This window comes from Pseudochaenichthys georgianus, chromosome 4, assembly GCF_902827115.2.
Source record: "Pseudochaenichthys georgianus chromosome 4, fPseGeo1.2, whole genome shotgun sequence".
NCBI lineage: Eukaryota > Metazoa > Chordata > Actinopteri > Perciformes > Channichthyidae > Pseudochaenichthys > Pseudochaenichthys georgianus.
The window spans coordinates 835230-847116 of record NC_047506.1 but is presented as its reverse complement, the minus strand read 5'-3'; the positions used below and the strand labels follow the sequence as shown (position 1 = coordinate 847116).

At 44.1% G+C, this 11887-nt stretch overlaps 1 protein-coding gene across 5 annotated transcripts in view; it reads left to right on the top strand.

The window, feature by feature from the left end:
- elavl4 (ELAV like neuron-specific RNA binding protein 4) overlaps positions 1–11887 on the top strand; it is a 118358-nt gene continuing 106471 nt past the window's right edge. For 4 of the 5 annotated variants that reach the window (XM_034081811.2, XM_034081810.2, XM_034081808.2 and 1 more), the window contains exons 1-2: positions 1–563; positions 1204–1344. In XM_034081811.2, the coding sequence (XP_033937702.1) occupies positions 516–563; positions 1204–1344 (189 nt within the window). In that variant the 5' untranslated portion in view covers positions 1–515. The remainder of the gene's footprint in view (positions 564–1203; positions 1345–11887) is intronic. The other variant, XM_071202820.1, reaches the window with a different exon arrangement.

The following is an 11887-nucleotide window of genomic DNA, read 5'->3' as shown; positions in this document are numbered from 1 at the left end:
GATACAGAGAGAGAGAGAGAAGGGAGGGGAGTTTAAACTAAGTGCTATGTTTTGGGACAGGCTAATCTGCTAGCGAGCAGTGTGAGGATCGGAGCGTATTGTGTGAGCCAGTGTGCGGGGGACAGATAAGGGAGCCATCCAGCCCGCCAACACGACCCAGCGACCTACCGACCGCCTGACTGCCCGTTTTAACGTGCTGACTCTGGGGAGATTTTAAAAAAGCAGCATATTGACTCCTTAGACGTGTGCGGAGACCCTGGGCACACACGCCAGCACAGCAGCCGCAGCAGAGGACGGACAAACAGGGAGACAGAGAAACATCCCGACTCCAAAACATCCCAACATCAAAGAGGATTTTTTTATCCCCCCTCTTTTTCCAATTGCTTTTTCTTTTTTGTGTTCCCGGGGACTGACTCCCGACAGCCGCACAGAGACGAGAACACGACGGGAGCGAAAAGAACCCGAAGAGAATCTGAACATTTTAAAGGACAGCGCGGCATACAAAGAACCTGAACATGTTCGAAATAAGCCGGACACTCAACGCCGCTTTGTTGAGCAATGAGGTAAAGACATTTGGATTTGATTTCTCCACACTTCACCTGTCCGCTGCCAACCATCCTGTCATGTGTGTCTGCCGTATGTCCGTGTGTGTGTGTGTGTGTGTGTGCACTTCTGTTTGGGGATGATTGATAACAGCAGCTGTTTAATATTTCCCCGGCACAACATTGGGTGAAAAAGCGGCTCATCCTTGCTCGTAATATGAAATGGCGAGCCGGTGCCTCGACTTCACATCCCTCTATTGTCACTAGCTATCAAACCCACCCGACATAGGCTTGCTTGTGAAATTGCCCACCTGGGGCTCGAAATGGTATGCATGCCCACATGTGCACGTACAGTATGTCCGTAAGGGGGAGTGTGTATGTCCGCACATGCATTTGTGTGTGAGCAAAGTGTTCTGTAATCCCCCTCTACCTCCTCTTTCCTCATGTCCTCCCCCCCCCCCACTCCCTCTTCTGTCCTTTACCATTCTCACCGTCCTTCCTACCTTCTGTTATCTGCTCTCCCCCTCTCAAGCCCCATCTCTCCCTCCCTCTCTCTCTCTCTCTCTCTCTCTCTCTCTCTCTCTCTCTCTCTCTCTCTCTCTCTCTCTCTCTGCCCCTCTCCTCCTGTGTCTGTGTATGAGTGTGTGTGTTCTGTGAGCAGCATCTCAAGATGATGGCGAGGTACGGGCAGCTCTCGGGACTAGCAGCCAGTGGCGTGGGCTCCGTCCCCGAGACGCACTCGCAGCTATTTCCCAGGGATCTCCTGTCATCGCCGGCCCAGATGGGCTACAGGTCGCCCCTGGTAAGAGGATAGACGGACCGATATATATATACACACCTCCATCTCTTGAACGATCACGGGCAGGCATAACGCTAGAGGAGAGGAACTGGGAAGTAGTAATAGTGTGTGCTTAAAGGGCAGAAAGAGAGCAAATCAATCGTGGGATTCTGCCCGTATCCCCAATGGATAGTATTAGTAAATATTTACATTGTTATGTTTGTTCAATTACGGACGCCTACTCTGTCTTTAGCCTCTGCCAGTCAGATTGTTATCAAGGGAATTTGAGGTGTTGTGTGCATGCATGTGTGCGTGTCGGTAATATATTGTGTTGGTTGTGTTGTGTGGATGATGTTGGCGTGTGTGCGGCGTTTTAATTTACTGTTTGTATTTCAAGCTGCATTATGTTCCATTCTGATTAATTGAAGAGGCTCTCGCGGTATAATTCTACCATTTCCAACTTTCTATCGCATCTCTGACATTGATTTGTCTTTCTCCACGCCCTCAGGGGATGCACATTTGTAAGACGACAGATTTGGAATGACATTAGATCGTAACTATCACTCCAATTCAATTGCAAATTAACAAGTCACATTAGCAGAGGAAGCTGGCACGCTGTAGATAGATGGGATGTGTTCTGCACTGGAGACAGCATTACCACTTGCATGGAAAAGAGGGCTTCAAGAGGAAGGGAGTGAGAGAGAAACCGGGGCATGAGAAAACCCCGAGCGTTTAGGCAAAAGCGTTGTAAGAAAATCCCTGACTCGCCGCATTACCGCGACATGAAGCTGTGGGTGTCTAATCCGCTGTGGGCTCTCCATTGGTTCGGCTCCCCTTCAAACTGGCTCAGATCCACACCCCAGAGCCTCCCGGAAGCCTCCATAACCCACTGTCATGCTGCTGACTGTACCCAGTGGTTTCCGTCAGCTGTATGCAAATGCGCGGCGAGGATAAGCGGCGAAATAACGCTCCACGAGGAGTTGGGAAATGTTTTTGAATTCTTACACGAGTTCAAAGACGCCTGTGCAGCGTTGTGTTGTCACTGCCCCGCGCACGGATCGACTGCGTGTCTGCCCGTTCAGACTCAGCAGTGGTATCTGCTGCTCGCATAAAGCTGCTGGACCACGAGCTACGTGTTGAAACCAGTGGAACTAATAGCTGAATTCATTATATACATGTGACATCTTATCGGCGTGGATTGAGTGCACGAGCTGGATTTGGGGTGATTGCTTCACAAGCTGATTCTAGGGTGAAATACGAAGAGTTGATAGACATGATTATAAATGAAGAACCGGAAACAATTCTGATTATAAGGTCCTCTGCATTCGTAGATGTGTTTCTGCTAAAATGATTTATTTCGCGAATTTCTCATCAATGTGGTCAATTGTGGCGATAAGGCATGTGCAATGTGTGTGTGTGTTTGTGTGTGTGTGTGTGTGTGTGTGTGTGTGTGTGTGTGTGTGTGTGTGTGTGTGTGTGTGTGTGTGTGTGTGTGTGTGTGTGTGTGTGTGTGTGTGTGTGTGTGCCCCTGCATGATTACCCTGGTTAAAAAAGACCATCGTTACAGTGATTAATGGTGCCTTCATTAAGCACAGCGACATCATTTGCATACATTAGATAAATGTGCTGGAAGACTCTGATGGCTTTGCTGCTGGAAGACTCTGAAGCAGCGTCGCGTGTTGCTACCTCGGAAATACAATCTACAGCCGCAGCACAAACTGTGTCAAAAATGGAGTGCTATTTTACTGTGTTTGATAATATCACATTACGGAGTTTTTCCATTTAACGCACCGCTGCCTTAAATGAATAAATAGCTAAATGGTTTCGTTGTTAGCGCACAATTCGCCCGCGGTAAAGTTTACCATTACTTCCCCTGGATACACTGTATTCAGCTGTGTGTGTGTGTGTGTGTGTGTGTGTGTGTGTGTGTGTGTGTGTGTGTGTGTGTGTGTGTGTGTGTGTGTGTGTGTGTGTGTGTGTGTGTGTGTGTGTGTGTGTGTGTGTGTGTGTGTGTGTGTGTGTGTGTGTGTGTGTGTGTGTGTGTGTGTGTGTACCCTTCAAGCTGTATGATGGTGCCTTTCTAAAAGAGCATTCAAACTATTAAATCCAGAACCCACCAGAAGGCGGAGAGATTGCAATTAATCAAATTCAAACTGATATTCTTCTGTTCAAAATGAGCATCCGCGCTATCGTTTAACAGCATTGGGATGAACCCCAGCCACGTCACCCTTCACAAAGCGGGGAGCACTAAAAGAACATGCGAGCAATAACTGGAATGCAAATGAATCCGTATTTCAGTCACCGAGATCTAATTTTCAAAAGCCAACGTCTAAAGTCTGCAGTGCGCCGTGCTTCAGAGCTGAATGCTGGTAATTTGTAGAAAGCTCCTCTGATTACCCACTGCAGGCAGCTGCCGCTCTCCACGTGACACGAGGTCTTGTTTGACAACTCCGAGCGTTCCTGTTTCAACACGGGGGAAAAAAAAGCAGGTTTAATTTGAACCCTGCACGAAGAGGTTCATCATCATCATCAGCGCGACAACAAACAGGCGGAGGAGGAGGAAGCGGAGACGCAGCCAGGAGATAGTTAGAGGTCATCTCTATTTCATAACAACGATTAGCCGCTTCCATCTGCCGCTCGCTGCACTTCCCCTTCCCTTGATTGCTGTGTTCTTGATATCCAGGAGATTAGTTCATTTACGCTCGACAGCCGTCAGCGAGGCGTAAACGGGTGCAGCAGGACGAGCGGCGCCACAGAGGGAGGGCGGCGCTCGCACCGAGAAGAACGGACACGCGGGTCATATCGGAAAAACACAGCATCCACGACAACGACAACAGGGCCACGAGTACAATGGCGATGAACGCTGGACAGACACAGCTAATGTCATTGTTGGAGTACATGTTACATAAATCATTCGGTTACTTTTGAAAGATGTGGAAATAGCTCGGATGTAATGTTGTCCTTTTTATGTGTAGCCGTGCTCGCAGCAGCACACAACATGGCCGTCGGTTGCAGTGAAACTTTCCAGCTTAAGGGAGTAGACAAAGACACTTGCTATTGAGCCATATCATCCCGATAGCATACATCAAACCAGATGACGACCCCACCGTGTCGTAGAATTTACACACGCCACGTCATGTGAACGCGGGGTGTGTGTGTGTGTGTGTGTGTGTGTGTGTGTGTGTGTGTGTGCGCATCGTGTCATGTTTGCACTTGATATGAGCACATGTGGTGTGTCAGTTGCAGGGAGCGCAAAGAGGCTGAGAGACACTGCGAGGGGAGCCTACAGGGCTATGATTTGTTGGAAAAACTGTGTGTGTGTGTGTGTGTGTGTGTGTGTTGGCCACCAGTACTGCAGGGAGTGCCGAGAGATCAGCAGCTGAGCCTGTGTCCCGCTGGGAGCCATCACTGCAGAATGGAGCAGGTGTCTGCAGGCTCACACACACACACACACACACACACACACACACACACACACACACACACACACACACACACACACACACACACACACACACACACACACACACACACACACACACACACACACACACACACACACACACACACACACACACACACACACACACACACACACACACACACACACACACACACACTGTATAGCTAAGTGAACTCTTTCCCCACACCCTACCCGATATAGCCTGCCCACATCGACGTGTTTACGATTGATCCTGTTTTCTGTACAAAATATAAGGTTCGACTTCAAAGGATTGCTTTCAACTAACCGAATACAGTAACGGGAAATGTGTTGACATAATACATTTTTAAAAAATCAGATTTTTCCGAGCATTGATTCAGTGGATAAGAAATAAAAAAAGGCTTGCGATGTGGATTTGATCCATAAACAAGAAGTGTAGCAACAGAATCTCCCGCCACAGCGACACGAGCGCCCACGCCCACCCAAAGGTCACCGTTCTGTGTGCAGGTACTCCGACCTGGAAGTAAGAGCCTGTAATTTCCCCGACATAATGGCAGTGGCAGGGCGCGGGGAGTCTTTTCACCGCTGAGTGTGCCTTGACGTTCGTGACCACAGGAGTTACTCACTTCAACAAGCACAGAGGCATCTTTACAGAGGTGCGTGAAGGGCACAACACGTAATCCTAAAGTCAACAAAAGCGCCGCCCCCACCGCCGGAAATCCAAAGCAGGAGAATTTAAACTGCTATTATTCCGACTCTGATTGACAGGTCGTTTTTAATACACGGATTAACATAATTTAATATAAGATATGCAAGTTTTCTGATGTCTCTGAACACAGCAATAAAACAGGCTGATGTTTTCAATTAGGAAGTGCTGGTTTCTTGTAAAAGTGTACTTAGGCCTTGAGGTAATACAATAAATGAAAAACTGATGTGGACCTCGAGCACACACACAAAGTATTGGATAATACTCTATATCCATATTGGCTCTAAATTCTGTCGGGATTTACCTAAAGTCATCGGCTACATTCGTACAATCCAGAAGGTTAAACAAACAAAATAATCTCAATTCTCGCTGCTCCGTTTTCCTCCTTTAACTCGGAGGAAGAATCCCACGGCTGCTCTTTTGCTCGGTGGAGGGAAAGCATTTAATTTCAGAGCCAGAATTGTTGCCTCGTGGACAATGTTTTCACATCCAGTTGCAGTTATTTAATTCAGTTTAAAAGGATAAATAGAGAGAGAATAATGAAACGGACAAGACTGGAGAGAAAGCAGTATTCTTAACAGCTATTTGTGGCATAACAGAAAAATGCCTCAACTGCTGTTAGACAGATAATTCCTGCAGGCTTAATGTCATTTTAGTCCGACATAATTTAGCTGTATGTGTGTATTAGATCATGCAGATTAACTGAATTAATTATAAAACAGATATATCAATATGCACTGCAGATATGTCAGCTTTATAAACGTCGACAATGAAAGGTATTAGCGAGCGCAAGCCCTTTACTGACCTGATAATCTCACTAAAAAGGCTTCAGCTTCGTCGTCTTCCTCACAATAGACGCATATTCCTCGCTCCGAAACAACATTAAATCATCCTTTCACTCAAATGACATTTTGCCGATTAGGCGCCTTTGTAGACCCCATTTTGAGATATTATAAGGAGCAGACAACCATTTTGTAGGTGAGGCCTCATTTCAAGAGCAGTGAGGTGAGGGAATGTGTCTTATCGTTGTCAGCGCGGCGCCCGGTGATGCTGAGCTGACAACCGCTGCCGATTCCTCAGTGATTGTCTGCGTTCGGGATGCCGGCATGTTGATGAACAACGCTATTTTTCGCCCTCTCAGAATTGATAGTTTCAAAGCCGATGCGTTTTTATTGATTCGCTAATTGCGAGGGATGAGGCAAAGTATCTGCCATCACCATGAATAAATGATGTGTGGCTTACTTGTGCATTAGTGGCGAGGCAGGGTGACCATTGGAGATGCATGTGCTCGCCACACTTTGTAATGTATGAACAGAAAACATTTACATTTTACATTTGATGTTCATTAAGGGCGGCTACAGATAGGAATTCATGAACATAACAGAATTATTTGTATCCAAGGGGAGGCTAAGTGTACGTTACACAACACCGACATGCACCGACAGCATCATCATTATCTGCTGACCTTTCGCTCCTTTTTAATATTAAATGTATTCTAACTGCGGCATTCAGGTTCAAACAGTTCAACGTACCGTCTGCCCGAGGTGTGATTTAGTTGCTGTAAATTGAGCAAGAATACATTCATATTCTGTCATATAAATATTGTCATTTCCCTCTCTGTTTGTGTTATACCATTAATCTGTTTTGGCTTTGTTTTACGTGACATTATAATTAGTACATTCACTCGATGTACACACAATGCCTTGGAAATCATTTCTTGAGTTGTTGCTAAGGAATTTCTTTCTCTTCAAACGGCTTAATCAAAATAAATGAAACATATCTTTAAGCGTGTAGGCATTCAAGCCGAGGCCCGGTGGAGTTTTTCTTCTTGTGCATTGCCCACTTGCTTTTCTTCAAGCATGAGAAAGGGCGGTTAAGCATGAAGTGACATTTGGAGAGCCGGATTTGTGCAGCATGGGCATGTTTTGGTCCACAGTACCGTAGGCCATCCCTGTGAAGGTCTCTGGATCCGTCTCGTCTCTAAAAGGTTATTCCTCATCAAACGCCACGGTGCGGCCATTTATGGAGATCAGTTAGTGTGAGCTTTCTGATGAGGTTTTTAAACGTTGATAGAGATGGCAGGTGGTGATTCGGTGATTCTTATAGCGTAGTTGTTGGGGAAACGACAATCTTAAGTCTCTGGCTCCTTCAACAGTGGAGTATACTTAAAATATAAGAGTATAACATGTTGTTTTAAATGGATCAAGAAAATAGTGCAAATGACCACAATAGGCGCTTTCACACCGCGGTACTTTTCCCACAAAGGTTCATCAGATCGCGTTCACACCGGAATAAGTCCCTTTAGGCAAATGAAGCCGCTGACGTCACTTCTTCTTCTTCTGCTTCTTCTTCTTCTGCTTTGGGTTTACTGGCAGACCGCAAACAACTTCACGGCGTATACTGCCACCCCAAGTCCTCGGAGTTGGGGAAGGCTTCAGTAGAAGCTGCTGGGACTCCCAGCAGCTTCTACTGAAGCCTTCAGAGTAAATCGCCAGAACGCCGACACCTCCTCATCTCCACCGCTCCCATGTTTTCTTTTGTGTTGCCATAAGTCTCTCTGTGTTTGTGCGCTGGGCTAATGCTAATGCTAATAATGCTAATGCGAGGATAATAAAATGGCGGCTTCACAAAAAAAAGTCCCTGCCCTCTAGCAGGGAAGGAAAAGGGGGTACAAAGGTTCTCATTAACTAATTTTATTCCGGATTTTTCTGGTGTGAAGTTACGCAACATTTCAGAACTATATCGTAACTAAAGTGGGAAAAGTACTGCGGTGTGAACGCGCCTAATGGTGCAAGTCAAATGCAGGAATAGGTAAACTACGTACATTCTGATAAAGCCACTCCTATCTGCGGGGTAATACAGAGACAGAAGCGACTGAAATAAATAATGCAGATAAAATAGGTCTGAAAACGAGATGGCAGGTGGTGATTCGGTGATTCTCATGTTTCCAGCGTAGTTGTTGGAAATACAACAATCTTAAGCTCCTTCAACAGTGAAATATACTTAAGAGTAAAACTACAATTAAATTGATCAAGAAAGTAGTGAAAATGACACAATGGTGCAAGTCAAATGCAGGAATATAGGTAAACATACATTCTGATAAAACAACTCCTATCTGCGGGGTAATACAGTGTTGCAGAAGCGACTGAAATAAATAATGCAGATCTGAAAGTGTGTCTGGGGGGGGAGAGTTGTGATTAAAGCCTCCACCAGATGGACCACAGCAGTCGCCCTGTGAGCATGGATGTACCCCGACCGGGATCAAACGTGATACGGCTGCTGTCCCCCCCCCATGCCCCCGAGCCCACCGTTTCACCCCATGATCCAGTGACCCACCTCACTGCAGCATGTCCGCAGCTTCATTTCACACACATAGAATAAAATACAACAATTAACAAAATAGGTTCTGCCATCCCGGCCGTGACGCCAAAATGCACGACTTGAGAAACTCCCTAACAATTAAACGGCATTAAACTGCTCCATAGCTTCTCTTAATAACTGGACTTCAACTCCCATTTTACATGTTATATATATAATAAATGTAATATTGAATAATTAATTTCTTGCACAATAATATCCTGCATTATATTTGTTACTGGAAATGTGTATTTCCACATGTATATATATATTTTTTTGTAACTTTTAATGCTATTTTATTTCAATTTCAGAAATATTTTGGACTGTTTATTTTGTGTGTCTTAATTTCTCTTATGTACATTGCCTTTTTCTGCTGCTGCAACGCAAACATTTCCCAAGTATCTATCTATCTATCCATCTATCTATCTATCTATCTATCTATCTATCTATCTATCCATCTATCTATTCAATTGAATGCACTAGATTCAAGATGCAATGCTTATATTGTTATTTGTACATAGCTACCGTGTAGATATATCAATGAAAATCGTAGGTCACTGACTCCTCCAACAGTGCAACACAATAAAACAGATAACATAGGATAGAAGTAGTGCAAGGAGAGTCTATATACAAGTAATTGGAATATGATATATTAGATCAAATATACATAATGTACACTAAACTTCCTGATCCGTGTGTGAGCTGGAGTTGAATGTCACCCCAAGCTGCGGACCACTCTGTTGTCCAAATGGACACTAATCCACCCGAGTCCTGTTGAGAATAGACTCCCGGTGCCAGAACACATGCCAGACTCAACAGCCAATGCATAGCTAAGCCTCTCTGGGCACCTCCACAAACCTTCTCTCATTTGTGTTACAGCCTCAAAGACACACCACGATTGTTCAAAATGGTTATTCTCAAAAGCCACACTTAAGACAAAACATAGCAAAAAATAGGGACATTTAGCAAATGTTAGTAAATATTTGGTTTAACTCCCATATAGTGTTGTCACGATACCAACATTTTGGTTTCGATACCGATACCAAGTCAAGAATTGCGATTCCGATTCTTTTTCGATACTTTTCTTAAAAAAAGGGAAACAGACTTAAATATTATCAGGGATGCAAACTCATCAGGTATGAAAAAGGTGACAAGGATCCGAGCCCCCGACCCCACGGAATATCGGCTTTACAATTAGGAATAACAGATGATTTTAGCAGCCAGAACAACTAAAGCAGCAATTAGTAAGAACAGAAACGCCAAAGAGTCACATCTAATATAAATATATATAAAAGCATTTATTTTAATTGTGTAGCAGTGAGTTTAACATTTTGGCAGCACTGTTGAGCATTTTGAAGATGTATTTTCATGCCTCTGTGCAAGGCTTAGTCTTTCTATCTTTATAGCCACTGGTGTAAAGTAACTAAGTCCATAAACTCAAGTACTACTTGGGTACAATTGTGAGATACTTGTACTTTATTTAAGTATTTCAATGTTTCTTTTGCTACTTTGTACTTCTAATCCACTACAGTTCAGAGGTACATGGTGTACTTTTACTCCACTACATGTATTAATCCCTTTAGTTACTTCACTGATCTGGATGAATGATGTGAAATATAACCAAGTGTTAAATCAGACTTTAGTTCCACCTGGAGTAAATCCACAAGCTACCCTGCAGTCTACAAAGTACTTCAGACTAGCTGCACCTTCACCAGCTACCCTGCAGTCTACAAAGCCATTCAAACTAGCTGCACCTTCACCAGCTTTGAGAACACTTTCATGATCAATCATTATAAAACATATCATATATATTATTCCGAAATGGACCAATCAAACAATGACTACTTTTACTGTCGCTACTTTAATACTTTTACTTGAGGAACATTTTGAATGCAGTACTTTTACTGTAACAGAGTATTCCTACACTCTGGTGCTTCTAGTACAAGACCTGAGTACTTCTACTTTTACTGTCGCTACTTTAACTATATTTTGATGATAATACTTTTGTACTTTTATTTGGGAACATTTTGATTGCAGGATTGTTCCTACATTCTGGTACTTCTACTTTAACTCAAGTACAAGACCTGGGTACTTCTACTTTTACAAGATATATACTTATACCACCTCCGTTTATAGCCTATGAAAAAAACTAATAGAAAACGAAGGCTAAAGCTAACGTTAGCAGATAGTGATGCTAGTTTGCTCAACGATAATATTGCGACAGAAACACTTTTCAGTGCACATCACGCTCTGCGCTCCGACAGGGAGCTCTGCTCTGAACCAGGGTTTCCGTTAGCCGGTAATTACCGGTTTTTAGCTGGTAAAATTTATAAAAAACCGGTAAATTCAAAACCTGACGGTCAAAATGTCTGGTAATAATTAGGGAGGCTCCGATCGATCGGCCGCCGTTCATTATCGGCCGATATTCACTCTTAATAGTTTGATCGGGGCTCTCTATAAAGGCCGATCAGGAGAGCTGGATCTGATCGATATGGACATAAACGCGAGTGAAGTGTAACCGGAGCGAGAGAGAGATCAGATCAGCTGCTGAGTCTGACCGAGACACGCAGCTCTGCATGATCACCTGAAGCCCCGCCCTCTGTTTAGCGAGCTGCAGGAGCTGCTTAAGAAACTGACTGCTGTCAGGAGAGAGAGGGGGGAGAGGGGAACAGAGAGGATCCGTTTCTCCCGTGTTATTATTCAAAGTTGATGTAAACTTCTGAATAATGTACGTTATCTACTACAAGTAGTTTGTTTGAATGTAATAATTATGTTGTTTGTGGAATCGTTTATTGAAAAATTAATCTGAATTTTTTTCGATCTGTTACGATTATAAACTGAAGCAATATCAAAATGAGCCCCGTGAACTGAGTTTTAAACATCAGCATATCTGCTCATAGTCCGGTAATTACCTGCTAACGGAAACTCTGCTACACAACTATTATTATTATTATTGAAATATGACCGGTAAGTTTCAAATTAGTCCGGTAAAATAAAATCTGCCCGGACATTTGACCGTCGAGAAAAAATCCTAGCGGAAACCCTGCTCTGAACACCTGAAC